Genomic DNA, 18,379 nt, shown 5'->3' with positions numbered 1-18,379 from the left:
TGGCAATACCGTGACCCCACCTAAAATAATCCTGTGACCCCCATGCAAATCCCTTTTGGGTAAGGACGCCCAATTTGAGAAATGTTGGTCTCCCCCGTGAAATCTGGTCTTTTGTGCAATTTTACCCTCTACTATACAGATTTCACGGTCCGTGACGCATTTTTCATGGCCCTGAATGTGGTAGAGCTCTAATCATGTACTTCAGAGCACTACAACCAATTCCCCATCCACTGTCGTTCCTCGTCCTATTTCGAGGACCAGGAACAAACAGGGCTCCATCTGAAACATCTAAACAAGTTCCTAAAGGAGGCTTACTTTCATATTCCCAGTTACCATCCACCAGACAATTCACCTGCTCTACATATAGATGGTAGGTTGTATCCCCCCCACCCCAAATTTTGATTATTATTTGATCTGACATATGCTCCTAGGGTCTCTTACAGCAGTGGCTCTCAACCTTTCCAGACTACTGTACCGCTTTCAGGAGTCAGATTTGTCTTCTGTACCCACAAGTTTCACCTCACTTGAAAAGTACTTTCTCACAGCACAATATTACTGAAAAATTGCTTACTTTCTCATTTTACCATGAAATGTGTTTGTACTGACTTTGCTAGTGCTTTTTATGTAGCCTGTTGTAAAACTAGGAAAATATCCAGATGAGTTGATGTACCAGCTGGAAGACCCTGTGTATCCTAGGAAGACATATACCCCTGATTGAGAACCATTGTCTTATGGGATCATGTATTAATACTGGCTTTAAGGAAGAAGGAAATGGACTCCTATTTCTTCCTGGATAATTTTGCTAGTCGGGGTGCTGTACAGAGAGAGAGCTGAAGGAAACAGTTATACAGTTATAGAAGTAGCTTGGATTCATGATAAATACATCATAATGGCTCCAGGTAGTCAATCATAGGTTTGGTCTGAGGATTAATCCTATGATGTATAAATTCGAATCTCAGAAGAATATTAACTGAAGATGAAGATGGCCACAGTTGAAAACAAATGATGTCACAGAAATAAATCTCTACTGGGCATGCTGATCTCATGCACGAAACATGGTCCTGTGACACAGAGTTCCCATGAGTCCTACCAGCCTCTCATCATCCCTTTTGTATCACAGAAATACAGGACTTTAGGCAGTGATGAGCTGCCAAAATCTTAACAACTGGTTCCCTCCTCACCCCACGAGGGGGTCATAGACCGCCCCCACCCCCGGAGACTCCTGCCCCATCCAACCCCCCTCGTTCCTTGACGCCCCCCCCCCGGACCCCCTGCCCCATCCACCCCTGTCCCCTGACTGCCCCCAGAACCGGGCAGAAGGGTCTTGTGGGCCACCGCAGTGGGTGCCCACCGCACCCTGCCCCTAAGAGCCAGAGGGACCTGCTGGGGGGTGAGGTGAGGAGTCCCAGCAGCATTTACCTGTGGCGGCTCCCAGGAAGCATCCAGCAGGTCCCTCTGGCTCCTAGGGGTGGGGGAGCGTAGCTGGGGGGGGGCGGCCGCTCCCCCCATCGATCACATCAAAAGTGGCGCCTTAGGCACCGACTCCCTGGGTGTTCCGGGGCTGAAGCACCCACGGGGAAAATTTGGTGGGTGCACCACTGGCAGCTCCCCGCCCGGCCTCAGCTCACCTCCGCTCTGCCTCTTCCCCTGAACGTGCCGCCCCGCTCTGCTTTGCCCCCCTCCCCCGACTTCCCGCGAAACAGCTGTTCACATGGGAAGCCTGGGAGGGCTAAGAAGCAGGCAGCAGCTTCGCCCTCAGGCCCAGAGAGGCGGAGGCGAGCTGGGGCGGGGAGCAGTTCCCCTCCCTCCCCCCGGGTTACCTCCTGCAGCGCGGGCAGCCCTCGTCGCGCCCCCCCGCCCCAGCTCACCTCTGCTCCGCCTCCACCTTCCTGGGCCTGAGTGCGAAACCGCCGCCTGCTTCTCAGCCCTCCCAGGTTTCCCGTGCGAACAGCTAATTCACGGGAAACCTGGCGGGGGCGGGGGGGGGGCCGAGAAGTAGAGTGGGGTGGCGCATTCAGGGGAGGAGGCAGAGCGGAGGTGAGCTGGGGCCGGGGGTGGGGCGGGGAGCTGCAGGTGGGTGCTCTGCACCCACCAAATTTTCCCCTTGGGTTCTCCAGGGCTGGAGCACCCATGGAGTCAGCACCTAAGGCGCCACTTTTGGCCGGCTGTTAAATTTAGCCCTTTTAGAACCGGTTGTCGCCCCCGGCAGGTCCCCCAAGGGACAACCGGCTCTAAAAGGGCTTCTAAATTTAACAACGGGTTCGTGCGAACCAGCTCCAGCTCACCACTGGCTTTAGGGGACGTAAGTCCAACCCCTTAACGCTGAGGCACGACTGAGTTACCCTAGGCCACCCCGACAGGTGCTTGTCCAACCCAGTCACACACACACACACACCCCTGGCAGGAACTCCAGGACCGCCCTCCCACGCCTGTTGCACAATTCAACTTCCCTCAAAGTTAAAAAAAGTTTTATCTTCAGATCTAACCTAAAACTCCCTGGCTGCAGACTGAGCCCCCTTCACGTCTTGTCCTGCCGCCAGCGGCCACGGACAACAACTGATCACCCTCCTCCTCGCACCAGCCCGACCCCCCTCCCCGGTTTACACTATTACCAGGCCAGCCAGAGGTGACAGGCCTTGGCCTTCCCCTCCCCCACCCCGTTATCCCTGAAGCTGTCCAGCAGCAAGCGCGGTTGGCAGCTGTACACGTGGGTTCTGGGCACGCGCACCCTCTCCCCCCGCCGCCTACCACCCCAAACGCTCGCTGCGATTGGCTCCCGGGGACTGTGACTGGGCAAGGAACGCGCCGCCGCGGGCGTGGAGAGAGGAGAAGGGGCAGGGCCAGATCCAGGACACGGCCCAGCCGATACTCGTCATTTCTCCTTCCGCAAGCGGTGACGACGCACACAGACGTAGCGCGCCGCGTTACGCACACGAGCGTCCCTCTCCCCACTTTCACGCCTGTGGGCGCAGCGCGAGTGCGGCTGGTGAGCTGGGGGGCTCGCGGCGGCGTTTCGTGTTTCGCTCAGCGAGCGGCTCTGCGCGCGCCACGAGCATGAGGCGCAGCAAGGCCGAGGTGGAGCGGTACATCGCCTCCGTGCAGGCCGCGGCCCCCTCCCCCAAAGAGGTGAGCGGCCTGTTGGTGTCCCCGGCGAGCTCCGCTAGCGGAGCCGGGCCCGCGGCGGGGGGGGTCGGTCGGTCCCCGCCCGGGTGACTGCGGGGCGGGGGCGGCTTGTTCCCCAAGAGCGAGGGCCGGGGTCGCCGCGGGGCGCGGGCTGCGGCTGGCGCCCCCGTGGCGGTGGGGTGAAGGGACTTGGCGCCCGCGAGGGGCGGCTGGGGGTGCAGCGAGTCCCCGGCCCGTGTCTGACAGGAGCCCGGCATTCAACATCGTTGGCCTGGACTCATTTCGGTGTGCGCCCCCCCCCCCCCCCCCCCGCTTTGTGGGCCGGTTGCAAGGCCGGGCCCCTGCCCTGGCTGTGGGGGCTGGGCTGTAGCCAAGGCTGGGAGGCGAGTGTAGCAGCCGGGTCCCCTGAGTCTAGCCGAGACGGGTCTGAGCCATCTTCTTGGCTGTGGGCGCATTTCCTTCAGCCCTTCGTCCGTCCCTCCGCGGTTGAGTTGAGGGAGAGCGATGGGATCGTGCAGGGAAGCTCGCCCTGCTGCTTCTGCTAAGGAAAGGATTTAAGTCGCTAATGCGATGCTGTAGATTTGATTTGTCTGAAACACTGGTATTGCTCTAAAAAAAAAATTTAGCTTTCAAAGTTATTAATCTGTAGGGCGGTAATTCACGGACTCAAACTTTTTTCACAAAACGTGGATCACATTTTAATAAAAAGTGGCTGACCTAGCTCCCTGCTTGTTCATGGGCTTGTAACAACCCCATTGCAACAATCACAGTTGTTTACATGGAATTAGCTGAAAATGCATTACATTCTTATCTGGTAATGCACTTTAGAAATGAAAATTATAGCTAGCTCTGCGTCACCAGTTATCTCTCTGCAGACCCCAGAAGATGCTCTCCAGATCACCAGTGGTCACACAGATATAGTTTAACATAGGCATTTAATTCTGAAAAGCCAGAGATCAATCTAATCCTTAAAACCTGACTGTTAACACTTATTCTGTAGTTTTAGTCCCATTAGTAAATGCTGTATATTGTAGTGGCAGGAAATTTAACAGTGTTGTGTACTGCTTTGTGGGCACATCAGTGCGTTTAATGTATAATCTTTTTAGGCAGGCTTTGTGCACACAGTATTGATACTATCTCATTGAAATATGCATGCAGAGATTTTGTTGATTGTGGAAGTCATAGGATTCAGATGCCTTTTACAACAGAGACCATGTCAACAAATTATTCAATTTAAAAGTTACACCTAACAGATATTTATTGTTACATCGCACTTTTTTTAATGTTTGCTCCTGTTCACTGTGCGAAAGACCCACACAAACAGGGAATGCTGACTTTACATGGGTAATGGTGTAGCTGATTGTATAGTAAGTACGCAAAGTAAACAATGGAAAATAGATACTTCTCATTCTTCCTTTGTCCTGTATTGTAAAATTAAGAAGGGACTGAAATGAACTATCCCTTGAAATTGTAAAGAAATGTGGCTCACCAGACCGTTTCAAACTTATCAAACACATTTGTCCAATAATATAGTGTTTATGGAGAAGATTAAAAACTAAACATGTCTTATTATAGGGTAAAAAAATTAAAATGCATGCTTTTGTTCAGAAATAAATAATCTTTGTGCTGAAACAGAGAAATTTAATATCTAGTGAGTGATTTGAGAAAGTTTGAGGGATTGGAATTGCTTAGAATGTAATGGGTCGTTTTATGTTTGTCCTGGATCTTAAATGTGATTAAAGTTGTATTTTTTTTTCTTTTTTTTTAAACTGTGGTTGAGAACTTAATGATACAAACAAACCAAGAAATTCTTACCATTCTTAATTCTGCCTCAATAGTTCATCCACTTTCCAGAGAAGCACTCAGTGTCCAATAATACCTTGTCCCTACATGCTTTATAGATAATTATTTGGGTTGTCTTCATTTGCTGTTAATGCAGTGGTTCTGGAGCTGTGGTTTGTGGACCACCGGTGTTCCTCAGAGCATTTGCTGGTGGCTTGCAGAGATCTGGCTGGTCATGTGATTTTTGGCTCTTTGTTTCCAGGTCCTAAATTGCATTAAAGAAAACTAAAAATACATTGAATCTTTCTAGTGTCGCACTCTCTAATAAGCAATTGCTGTAGCTGACACAGGGATGTTTCCCAATTGTGAATATGGGAAGGGATACACAATACAATCCTTTTATGAACAGGTGCTATTAAAACATTTGAGAAAATGTAAAGATTCCTGAGCTGATGCCAGTATTTCAGAAATAAGTTAAGTGGACTTCCAGTAGAAATATGATAGGATCTTAGTTTAGTTTTGTTAGCATTGATGGATATGCTTTTGAAAGGAGTAGGAAAGAGAAGTACTTGGCCCTTTCCAGTTGGTGCCATGTTAGAGGCTTGCCAGTAGCTGATGGCTGGACCTAATTTGCATGTAAAAGTCCAAAACTTCATTATATCTAAAATGTTTATTTGTACTTCTGTCTTCCTTGATAGAGGAGTAGAAATTACTGTTGGCTGAATTAATTGTTGAGGGAAAAACGAGCAATTATCAGTTGTTTCCATACTCTGTGGGCACTTTATCATTTGAGCGCAGAGATTTTTTGGTCTGTGCTCCAAGGAGTTTACAGTCAAACAAGTTTGCCTTGGGATTTATTTTGTCTTTAAGTCCCAAATTCCAAAGAGGGGATAAACTTTTGCACTAAATATCCTTTTAAACAGAGATTGGTATCTATCGTGGATTTTCACTGTGACTTTGCTCCATCAGCTGCTTCTGGCTGTATGTTCTGAACCATTCTCCTACAGCGTCATACAGATGAAAAGGGTTGCATGTTTGCTTTGTTTCTTTTTGCTACAGTTTCAAGTGAAATTAAGTTTGTAGCAAAAAATACAAAAATCAAAACTTAGTGTTTAATTAGCAGTTCATTTATTTTGTCATTCTTTACCCACTTCTTTTTGGAATGCTTTCACTGGTGTCCTTTATTTATTTCCTCCTTGGTTCTCTGCATCTTTCACCTCTTCTGGTTTTTACCTTTTTTTCTTTGAGACTTTTCAGAGACTTCCATTTTACCTTTTAATCTTGTTCATTCACCAACAACTCTGTTTTGAAGTGATACTCGCTCTCACCTAGAAGGTCTGGAGTTGGATTTTTCATTATCCTGTCAGTGTTGGTCTTCCACTTAACCAGAATGAGTTGCTAGAGAAATAAGGTGTTCCTTCCTTCCCCTTCGTGCCTGAGTTTGTAGTATCTGTATGTGTATGTCACCTCCGTTGGTCCAGGGAGAAAGGATCTCGATAGTCACAAGCTGATGCTCTGCCATTAAATAAAAAGATACAGCCTCACTGCGTTTTCTCATCTCCCCTCCTTTTTGTTACCCTTCATCTCAGTTTTCTTCTTTCTTTTCTCAAGAAGTGCCTGTTTCTCTGCTCCACAGCAGCCATGACAGGAGCTAGTCAGTTTCACTCATGTTCCTGCTCCAGCAATTCTGTACAGGAGCAACTGAGGCACAAGTTTCAGAGTAGTAGCCGTGTTAGTCTGTATTCGCAAAAAGAAAAGGAGTACTTGTGGCACCTTAGAGACTAACCAATTTATTTGAGCATAAGCTTTCGGGAGCTACAGCTCACTTCATCGGATGCATAAAGTGGAAAATACAGTGAGGATGTTTTTATACACACAGACCATGAAAAAATGGGTGTTTATCACTACAAAAGGTTTTCTTTCCCCTCCACCCCACTCTCCTGCTGGTAATAGCTTATCTAAAGTGATCACTCTCCTTACAATGTGTATGATAATCAAGGTGGGCCATTTCCAGCACAAATCCAGGGTTTAACAAGAACGTCTGAGGAAGGGGGGAATAAACAAGGGAAAGTAAACACCCATTTTTTCATGGTCTGTGTGTATAAAAACATCCTCACTGTATTTTCCACTTTATGCATCCGATGAAGTGAGCTGTAGCTCCCGAAAGCTTATGCTCAAATAAATTGGTTAGTCTCTAAGGTGCCACAAGTACTCCTTTTTCTTGAGGCACAAGGATGATCTTCTACTGTTAAAGATACAGTGGGTGGTAGAATGGAGAGAAAGTACTTTTGGCTGCTTCTCCCTTCCCTTGCAGAACATCTGTATTAATGTCAGGCCATAACTATATCTTTGTGGCACAAGCAGAAATTTTCCCTTTGGGGAGAACTATCAGGGAGTAATCAAGAGTAGTGTAGTTTGGGAATACTATGGGATTCCTGTGTCCTATTTAAACATCAATGTTTGATGACAGACTTGTTGCAGTATATAATTTAAGAAATTAATCATCTCCCTACTGGTGGATGGATGTGTAACAAGCTTTTCCAGCAGTAAGCCTATTATATTGTGACCAAAATTACCCCATCTTGTCTCCCAGTCACTGTTTTTGTTAGCTGCCAGTCAGAAGTGTTCCTATTACAACCAAGCAATGAATTTCTCTGGTTCACTGGGTAGCCTTAATTTCCCAAATGTACACCATCAGTATGGTATTAGGTCTTTCTCTACAAAGATGTTATGGGGGAGAATATTACAGACCAAAATGAAAAACTGGACTAGGGTTGATAACTGATGTGTCTGAAGTTTAATTACTTAATATAGTATATGTTAACTGGGAACTTTGTCTAAGCCATTTTGGGTCAAAAATATAGACATTAAATATTTTAAGCTTATTTATCATAACATTAATGTTTTTCCCCTCCAGAAATCAATGAAAGGATTCTTTTTTGCTAAACTCTATTATGAAGCGAAAGAGTATGAACTTGCTAAAAGGTAAAGTAAATGTTGTTCTGTCCTCCAAAGAGCTTTATTGCTATAGAAATTAAATGGATACTGGTATTGTTACAAAGCAATTTCTGATGCCTAATACTGAATGATCAAAACTGTTATTTTCAGACAGTGCTGATAGCACTTATTTGATACAAATCCATTGAATCGCTAATGGGGAAACCTGAAGGAAAATTGGAAATGAGGGACTGAAAAGTGTTCTTTATTCAGACAGCTGTCGTTCAAACAGCATAGCAGAACTTTATATTTTAGTTTCCGTAAGTTACTGTTTCTAAGTGATTCGCTATCACAAGTCTCCCTTATTAGACACACACATTTTCTGGCAAACAGGTAATGATGGCTCATATCAGAATAATGTTGCTTAATTTTTTTTGAGGCCCCAGAACAGATACCTGGAACTAAACACACTGCTTGCTCTTCACCCTCAGAGTCCAGAGCACCAGTGAACTATTTACGTTGTTTAACTGTCTGTTTCAGGTTTTGTTTCAGAATTATTCATTACATACGGATATGGTAACTGCTTTCTTACAGATACATATCTACTTATCTTAATGTACAAGAGAGAGATCCCAAGGCACACAAATTTCTGGGCCAGCTCTATGAAGCTGAAGATAACATAGAAAAAGCTGTGGGTTGCTATAAGGTAAGAAGTAAAATGATGAAATCAAGTGATTCTTGAATTATGGACGAATCCCAGAAGGGTTTAGTGTCACTTATTTCTCTTTCCTAGCTTAAGTTACTAGAAAGCCTCAGTTTTATAACCCGTGGACCTCCGCACGTGTTAAGTTAACTCTGTGGAAAAAAATCTTCTACTAATTGGAAAACATTCTGGCATATCTGTAGAAAAGCAGGTTTGGGTCTTACATTTGTTCACCCTAACGTGCATTGTAAAAATAGTCACGAATCATACCAGTAATTGATCTGGATCTGGACAATGGTTATTGCTGCAGGGACCGGTATAACTCTCCCCTTACCAAGTATCAGAGGGGTAGCCGTGTTAGTCTGGATCCGTAAAAGCGGCAGAATGTCCTGTGGCACCTTATAGACTAACAGACGTATTGGAGTATAAGTTTTCATGGGTGAATACCCACTTCGTCTCCCCTTACCCTCCCTCAAATGAACAGTTAAGAAATAACGTGCCTATGGGGGAATTTTTACTTCTAATCTTGGGTGATTGACTGGCTTATGTTCTAAAGCATGAGGATTTAGTCCTTATGAACTTTATCCTATCTAACGTAACTGTATATTCATAAAAATATCTAACCCTTTAATGAATTGTAATAAGACTTTTAGCTCATTTTCTTGCAGCACTGAGTTTGTGTGACAGCTTTTTGTGATTCTTGTTATATTTTCCTCTTTCTCGCTCTCAAAATGTGTATTCTCTTCCCTGGTGCTGTGTTAAAGACCAGCAAAACCAAAGAAGGAAACTAACGTGCTAGCCGTGGGGAAAACAAAATTGACTATGGTCAGTCAATTTGTCAAATGCACAAATTAAAAACATGGAAAGAAATAGAGGAAATTCACTATTGATGCAATATCTAAGATAAGTGTAAAGAAAATTCAAATAGAAGTAACTGTATACTGTATCAGTCCTAGAGCTGATCTTTAAGAAACCTGACCATTAACTTCTTCCCACACTGAAAATTGATTAATAGGGAGTTTAGGCTGGTAGAATACTTTTCAAAATAAGGCATCAAGATTGCCCTGGGATTCCCTAACAGGGATCCCTATAACTTTATGGTGTGTATTCCAATTGCTAGTAAACTGCATTACAGTACTGAGTTACAGAATCAGGACCAAAACTCATTGATCTGACTCATTCCATAAGCATATAAAGGTGTAAAACTACCAGTATGTGTTTCTTCACCTAATAACTTTCTGAAAAATAAGCTTATTAAAAACATGTCCAATACATCTTGCGAAGTGTAGTACTATAACAGATTTTTGAAGCTGCTCTCGTTGCACACTTAAAACTGTAAAAGTACGTACTGATGAGTGTTTCTGAGTAGTTTTTTGTTCTGTTTATCTAGTTATATGCTGAAATTCTTCATAATTCATACTAAGTACAAAAATAACAGCTGTTTGGTTTTTTTGTGGTGGTGATGAAATATTAGCGTTCAGTGGAGTTGAACCCAACACAAAAAGATCTTGTACTGAAGATTGCGGAATTATTGTGTGACAATGATGTTACAGATGGAAGAACAAAATACTGGGTTGAGAGAGCTTCTAAACTCTTCCCTGGAAGCCCTGCTGTTTACAGACTGAAGGTAAACTGAAATTTTGAGGTGTGCTATAATCACAAAGTTCTAACATGCATGCAGTTATTTTAAGCTATCGCTTTGCTACTGATTCCTAACATACTGCTAGCTTTTCTGACTGCTGCCACATGTTGAGCAGATGTTTTCAAAGAACTACCTCCAAGATCTTTCTTGAATGGTAACAGCTAACTTAGATCCCATCATTTTGTATAGACAGTTGGGGTTATATTTTCCAATATGTATTACTTTACATGTATCAACATTGAATTTCATCTGCCATTTTGTTGCCTAGTCATCCAGTTTAGTGAGATCCCTTCGTAACTCTTCGCAGTCCGCTCTGGATTTAAGTATCTTGAGTAATTTTGTATTGTCTGCAAATTTTGCCACCTCACTTTACTGCTTTTTCCAGTTCATTTATGAATGTTAAACAGCACTGGTTGCAGTACAGATGCCTGGTGGACACCACTATTTACCTCTATTCCAGTGGTTCCCAAACTTTAACAGCCCGCAAAGCCCTTTCACTAAATTGTGAAATCTTGTGAGCCCCCTCCTAAAAATGAATATTTCCAGGGATTTAAGTTTAAATTTCCTCCGTACTCCATGGGGCTCCTGCTGCTGGACCCCGTTGACCGCCGCGGTCAACTGAGCTCCACTGAATTCGGACTCAGGTCCCGAGCGGAGCGCTGAGGTTTGGGCGGCTGGCTCCCCTGCTCACGGGGGCAGGGCTCGGGCTGCCAGCCCCAACTGCCCTGCCCCACTCTCCCTGGGGCTCGGGCTGTCTGTCCTGCAACCGGGTCCCACCTGCTGCCTCCAATGCCCAGGGTCCTCTGGGTGCCATTAGTGAAATTTTTCTGGCGCACCCCCTGTAACATTCTGAAAACCCTAGTTTGGGAACCACTGGTCTATTCTGAAAACGGACTTTTTATTCCTACCCTTCGTTTCCTATCTTTTAACTAGTTACTGATTCATGAGCGGACCTTCCCTCATCCCATGACTGTTTACCTTGCTTAAGAGCCTTTGGTGAAGAACCTTGTCAAAGGCTTTCTGAAAGTTTAAGTACACTATATCCACTGGATCGCCTTTATCCACATGTATGTTGAACCCCTCAAAGAATTCTAATAGATTGGTGAGGCATGATTTCTCTTTATAAAAGCCGTGTTGACTCTTCCCCAACATATCATGTACATTTATGTGTCTGATAATTCTGTTCTTCACTATAGTTTGTTTGCCTGGTATTGAAGTTAGGCTTATTAGCCTGTAATTGTTGGGATCGCCTCTGGAGCCTTTTTTAAAAATAGGCATCATATTAGCTATCTTCCAGTCAAGATTGCCCTCCTGGTACAGAAGTTGATTTAAATGATAGGTTATATACCATAGTTAGTAGTTCTGAAACTTCATATTTGAGTTCCTTCAGAACTTGATGTAGGGAGAACTTCCTGGTCCATGACAGCACTTCTAGTTCTGACAAATAGCAAAGTAGCAGACCTTTAAACTGTTAGTGGTTTCTTTGTCTAGTGATATATTTTTTTGATCTGGTTTTATGGCTGACTACCTAGCAAGTACCAGGCTCAACCTCAGCAACTCTCTCACTTTGCTTATTTGTTTTTGTGTTTTCTGGGAACAATTGTGGACATTTCAATTTGTTAGAATCCCTAACTCTGTATTGATTATAGATCTATAAAAATATTGTTTTCACTTAAGTGTCAGAAGTCCATCACAGACACTTTCTTGTGTAGCTTTTCCTATCTGAGGGATTAGTGTGCAGAAATGTAGCAGCTTTTTTGATGGCATTTGGCTAGTTGCCTACTTTCTGTACTCTTGAATAAACACTTGGATAAATATTTGCTTTTTAAATAACTTTTTGTTGCTGCATTTTTCTTCCCAACATGGGGTCTGTATCTTCACTCCCATTCTTATGAATGGGAGTAATGAAGTTTGATCTTTTCAGGTAACTAAGCATCTGTGGTCTGACTTGTGTATGAATGCATTAGTTTTTTAATGTATGCCAGCAATAATGTAGTTCAAATCGTCTGTCTTTTTTAAAAGTTAACTCTGCTTTAACAAAAATGAATCCTTGACTAGATACAATGATATAGAATAGGAATATAATGAAAATAATATTCTGTAAAACCAAAATCCTATTAGATCTGACAGGGTTCTCTGAGACTCTTGTGCACTTACTTCAATAAAGGAGTATTTAAAAAATATTTTTAAAAAAATCTCAAATAATGCTATTAAGTCTTAGCAAATTATACAAACTCTCATTTCATATATAAATGTCTTAAAACGTGACATACTCGCAACCACTCGGTCTATGCATAATCAGGTAGCTAAGAGTAGGGAATGATAAAGGAAACTGTCCTGTCCTGTGGTCATTGATTTAAAAAAAAAAAAAAAAAAAAAGTTTAAATGGAAAATGAGATGCTAAAAACCCACTGCCTTTGTTTTTAATAGGAACAGTTATTGGATTGTAAAGGTGAAGATGGATGGAATCAGCTTTTTGATCTGATACAGTCAGAACTCTATGCAAGACCAGATGATGTCTATGTAAATATCAGGCTAGTAGAGCTCTACCGTTCAAATAAAAGATTGAAGGATGCTGTGGCTCACTGTCGAGAGGCAGAAAAGAAGATTACTATGCGATCAAGCTTGCAGTGGTGTTCGTGTGTTGTACAGACGCTTAAGGTTTGTTAAATCCATACTGTGGTTTTGGGAAAATCTCTTGTGTTTTTTCTATATTAGGCTGGTTCTTTTGTGGAACTAGTGTCTGTCCTACAAGTAGTGGGGGACTAGGGGACGGCACAGGGCCTATGAAAGAATTCTTTTTTTTTTTTTTAAACTAAAGTCCACCAAAACAAAAGGAGGTACAACAAATTTCAGTTTACTTTCCTTGCTTTATTACATTTGATCTTAATGTATATCGCTAAGACTGTTGGGTTTGTCTCTTGAACAGAGTTGGCGTAGCACTTCAATCTTTGGTGGAGAGGCTTTGTTGCTGGAAAATATGTGGGAGAACTGGATGTTAAGATCCCACCTTGCAAACTGGAATATTCTGTGAATGTAACAAATGTGCTCTAGGGGTGGTACTATTACCACCCCCAAGAAAGGTGACTAAATTATGTCTCTGGTAAATCTTTTCTAGGAATATTTGGAATCTGCACAGGACTCAGAGTCTGAAAAAAGTAATTGGAGAAACACCAACAGAGATCTGCTGCTGGCCTACTCCAACCTTGTGGTGATGACACTTTCTACTAGAGATGTTCAAGAAAGCAGAGAATCACTTGCAAGGTACTGTCTTCATCACATTCCTACTGTAAAACACTTTGAGTAATCTCTTGTGAAGAGGTGTCATTCTGTGCTATGGAGCATCAAACAGACCTTTTTTTTCAGTGTACAGGTGGTTGAGGGAAATGAATGACTTTAAAAAAAACTCTGTAGTAATCGCTGAGGCTGGTACTTCTGTCCTATGCTATTCTGACTGGTGCTGTGCATCTGGCTTCAGTCTGCTGACTGCTGGGCTGGATCTGATGCGTATCTCTTCACTTTAAACTAGGCTTGAAGACCCAGAGCAATATTTTTCCCATAAGCTTATATATGGTCCCTTGCTTGTCTCTTATCTAGTAAGAAAGAATACGTCATGACTGTACAGTAACCAAAATGTATCTTAATATTGCTCAAGCAGCATAGGTAGGGCCTACCAATTTCATGGCCGTGAAAAACGTGTCACAGATCGTGAAATAGGCCCTTCCCCGTGAAATCTGATCTCCCTGAAATCAGCCAGGACTTGTCCTTCCCCTGCACGGCTGTTATCAGAGGGAGATCAGGCCCGCCTCCACAGGCAGAGCCGAAGAGGTTGTACCGCACCCTCACTTCTGCGCTGCAGCAGCCCCAGAGTTAATTCTGCGCTGCAGCCCCAACAGCTCTTGCTGGGCTCCTGCCGTGGCTCTGGGCTGCTGTTCCCCTCCCCCGCAATCCCTCCCCAGTCCTGCTGGGGCTCGAGACTGCCACCCCCCACAGCTCCAGCCTCTGCACCTCCTGCCCAGGCCGCCCCTCCACACCCTGTGGCTCCTGCCAGGGCTGGGGCACCCATTTTTCAAATTGTCTGGGGCCACTGGGCACCTGCCCCATGGGGCCACTGGGCACCTGCCCCATGGGGCCCCCCGATTGGGGCACTCCCAGCAGCACTGCGAAGTTTGGACCTACCTCCACCTCCAGGAGCCTCCTCCAGCTTCAGGAAACTCCGCAGCTGCTACCTTCAGAGCTGGGCTCTGAAGGCAGCACAGAAGTGAATATGGCAATCCTGCAACTCCCCTACAACTTGGCTTGGCCCCCACCTTCCACCAGTCCTCTCTTGGATCGGAACCCCCACAGTTACAACACCATGAAATTTCAGATGTAAACATCTGAAATCATGAAATTGACCAATTAAGACCCTGTGGCTGTGAAATTGACCAAAGTGAACCCTGAATTTGGTAGGGCCTTAAGCATAAGAGGAGATTTCATCATCAAAAAAGACAAGAAAAGAAGCACTTATCAGCTTGCATACAGTCTTGTCTCAGTGTCTGGTGTAAAAGTTCTTTTGAACTAAATTGCACTTACAAATATTCACACACTGAAGTATTTGAAAGTCTCAACTCATACAGTATCCCAGTAGCAAAATTGCAATCAGCGTTGAGATGACACTTTCCTTCCAGATTCCTGTGATCTGTTAACTAGACTTCTCGAACAGATTTTCCCTTCGGTCTGAAATGTCTCATGCTTTTGGCTCAGGCATCTGAAAAATTTAACTCCAACCCTGCAGATTTTTATCTGTAATTATTCAGTAAATGGGTAAGGACACTCTAGCCGGAGACTTTTTTGGGAAAAAATTAGGCTTATGTAACTTGTGAATAGTCAAGTATTTCTGCTTGGGTGAGAACTGTGTTTGCCCATACTCGGTCATCTTTTTCCTTAGCTTCTTTATTACCTGTGCAGTAGTTTAAAAAAAAAAAAAAATTAAAGGAAGTGACTTTAAGACAAGTGTGTAGTTGATTACTTAGTGCCTGCTAGGACACACAAACTGTAAGATTGGAAAATATTGCTTGACAAGGGGTAGGCCATATCATTTGGACTGCTTTATCTCCTCTAACTTTCTGAAGCAAAACAGGTTTGGGTTGGTTAGCAGTTGAATGGGTGGCCAGCTGAGAAATACATAGTGTCCTGTGCTTTTTGCTGCTGTGATACTATCTGTTACTACATAGCCTCGCTTCTAATAGTATTTCTTGGCAGTATTATCTGTAGACCCGTTTGGTTTGTTGGGGGGTTTTGTTTTTTTCTGCCGCCTTATCCCATGGGGCTTGAATGAATACATCTGAAACATTTCCAAAATGGGCTATGATCTTGTTGGATCACTTAAAGAATGTTTTGCCCTAATTAGCAATTGGGGAAACCTCCCAGGAATGGAGTTTGTGCAACATGTGCTTCAGGTACCAGACTGTAGCTGCTACTCAAGTTCCTGCAGAACCTCCTCCTACGTTTAAAAGTCTAATGAGATTTTTCCTGGCTTTGGTTAATTCGGATCATATGCTCACTTAGTTCCAATCACCTTCTGCATGTCCCTTTTACCACCACTTACTGTTTGTTTTCATTCTTAATTTTGCCCCAAATGATTCACTCTTCTCTCCCCATCTCAACACCAGCTTACGAGGTGCAGTCATGTCTCAAAGAATTCCTTTTTATTTTTGAGGCGATGCCAGTGGGAGAACTGACTCAAGGGATGGGGGGTGTCCTTGCTAAAAAAAAGTGGTTTTAAGAGTTGGGGGACAAGATATCCAAGCAAAAGATTCACTCATGGGAGTAGTAGTTAAAAAAAACAATTTCAGAGCTTTGAAAACTTGAGATTCTGGTGCATCAAGCCATTTGATTCACTATCATGCAAACCTACTAGTTAAATAATCTTACTGACAAAACAATAAGTCTGAAACCACTAGTATACAAATTGTCTAGTTTTAATTACTTTTTGTTTGTACTATAGTTTTGATCATGCTCTTCAGTCTGTGAAACCATATGTGAATGGGAATGATGAGCTGTCTGTTACATTCCTGGAAATGAGAGGTCACTTTTACTTGTATGCTGGAACTCTCTTGTTGAAAATGGCCCAGCACAGTGAGAAGCAATGGAGAGCTGTATCTGAACTGGCAGCTTTGTGTTACCTTATAGCTTTTCAAGTAAGCTGTTTTCAGTTTTTGTATTATGCATTAGTTGATATAGAACTCATTTTTATTTTATTTTGAACTGTAGTTCTTCTCAGATGAGCAGCACTTCTAAGTACATGTTTTACAGCTGTTAAAGAATATTTTACCACCTTTCAGTTTGTTGTAGAAAATCTGGGGTAGGTGAGTGCATGTGTTATCTCTTGCTCTCATCAGAAGTAATCAGGCTGTAACTGGTTAGCATTTTTATCACCTCAGATGTATCACCTTTTGCTCTGAGACCACACAACTACACCATGTACCTGCCAGTGTAAAATTGGCCCCAGCATTGAGGAGGCACAGATCCTTTTATGTGTGCCCCACACCCAGCGTGTTGTGGACACAGCAGAGAATTTGGGCCTCAATCCTTCACTTTATTAAATCAAAATATCTCCTTCCACCTTGGCACCTGTAATCTGGGAATAGTCTGTATTCATGCCAGCTTAATTTTGCTATTAATTTACACTTCCCAGAGATGTCTAGCAAAAATACATACATAAATGCTAATTAAGAAGAAGCACATAAATGCTAATTTTGGGGGGGCCGGAAGGTGGTGTCTGGTAACTGAAAAATAGTAGCTTGCCATGATGATATTAAACTTCCTTCATGTTCAACAAACATTAAATTTTGGATTTTCTATTTTACTAACAAAGCTAGAGGGGAGTTTAACTTTTGAAGCAGTAACTTCTTGGTTCCTGACTCTCATGTAATTCCCACCAGGTCCCTAGACCAAAGACAAAACTAATAAAGGCAGATCAAGCTGGACAAGATATGCTGGAAATGTTAGCCTGTGATCGACAGAGCCAGTCTGGTAACAAGAATATTAATTGCAACTGTTTAAAACAAAACTAATATGTTCTTTTCCAAATGGTATATACAAGAGATGGATTTTTTTAGTGATTTGAAATTTATGTATAAACATTTTGCTGTTTAAATTCATGAAAAATATTCAAAGCTTCAAGTAGATTTGTATAAAAAGTGAGTCTGATCATGACACACTTAAGTTCCCATATCTTCCTCGTAACTTAGCAGTGCACTGCACTCATTTTTGAACTGTTTCAACATTCTTAAAATACAAAAACTTTCATGTTTTTGAATAGATATAAAACTTTTGAAGTCGCTACCTCAGTCTCCTTAAAATCGTTTCTGCCATAGCCCCTACAGACACTAACGGTTATGCCCTGCTCCTGTTGTTATTACCATGTCTTTCTTCCCCATCACACCATCCATTGTTTCTGAGCCACCTTTTTCTTTGTCATTAACCTAAGTTGTAAATTCTAGGCTAGGGACTGTGCTGTGGGAATGCATTGTGGTTAAAGGACTTCAGGATGAGGTGCTTTTCAGAAATTTCCTTGCTCTGCAAGGGACCATTCTACTTAAGCCATAGCTATTCATAATGAAGGTAATTCCAGGGTCCCCGGAATACCAAGAATTCTGGCTTTCCTATTTGTTATACTAGTGCTACAAAGACTTCCATATCTTTGTGTTTAGATGATTGAATTTAAGAAGTCTTTGGTCTGACTGCCTCACAAAGGGTGGCATGAAAAAGACTTGAAAACATGTGGGGTAAAATCCTGGCCCAGTTGATGTCTGGAGTTTTTCCATGGACTTCATTGGGGCCTAGATTTCACCCATAATCTTTAATCTTTGACATGTTGGATTAAGGACCTGATGAGACATGCTTGCTACTAAACAATCTTAATTCACTGCACTACTCGTATTTAAAATAATTCTGCGTGAATATGTTTTGCTTTACAGGTCACATGCTGCTAAACTTAAGCCATGGCAAGCAAGACTTCTATAAAGAGATTGTGGAGTCTTTTGCAAACGAAAGTGGGCAATCTACTTTATGTGATGCACTCTTTGAGAATGGAGCTCCTAGAGAGAGAACTTTCATTAGCACTGATAATATCAGAAGTGTCTGTATACAGGGACCAGACCATGTGGATCTAGCCAGATATGATATTGGTAAGAAGCATCACTTAA

At 43.1% G+C, this 18,379-nt stretch overlaps 1 protein-coding gene across 1 annotated transcript in view; it reads left to right on the top strand.

Annotated features, from left to right (window-relative positions):
* Positions 1-2,871: 2,871 nt before the first annotated feature.
* The window catches only part of LOC141994216 (E3 SUMO-protein ligase RanBP2-like), a 66,437-nt gene continuing 50,929 nt past the window's right edge, over positions 2,872-18,379 (top strand). Inside the window, exons 1-9 of the mRNA XM_074964418.1 lie at positions 2,872-3,126; positions 7,823-7,890; positions 8,437-8,548; positions 10,020-10,172; positions 12,618-12,848; positions 13,306-13,451; positions 16,177-16,369; positions 17,114-17,204; positions 18,152-18,361. Coding sequence (XP_074820519.1) covers positions 3,055-3,126; positions 7,823-7,890; positions 8,437-8,548; positions 10,020-10,172; positions 12,618-12,848; positions 13,306-13,451; positions 16,177-16,369; positions 17,114-17,204; positions 18,152-18,361 — 1,276 coding nt within the window. The 5' untranslated portion in view covers positions 2,872-3,054. The remainder of the gene's footprint in view (positions 3,127-7,822; positions 7,891-8,436; positions 8,549-10,019; positions 10,173-12,617; positions 12,849-13,305; positions 13,452-16,176; positions 16,370-17,113; positions 17,205-18,151; positions 18,362-18,379) is intronic.

The sequence above is a fragment of the Natator depressus genome, chromosome 1 (assembly GCF_965152275.1).
Source record: "Natator depressus isolate rNatDep1 chromosome 1, rNatDep2.hap1, whole genome shotgun sequence".
Classification (NCBI taxonomy): domain Eukaryota; kingdom Metazoa; phylum Chordata; order Testudines; family Cheloniidae; genus Natator; species Natator depressus.
Note: the sequence above shows the minus strand (reverse complement) of the source record. Positions and strands in the feature narration are given on the sequence as shown.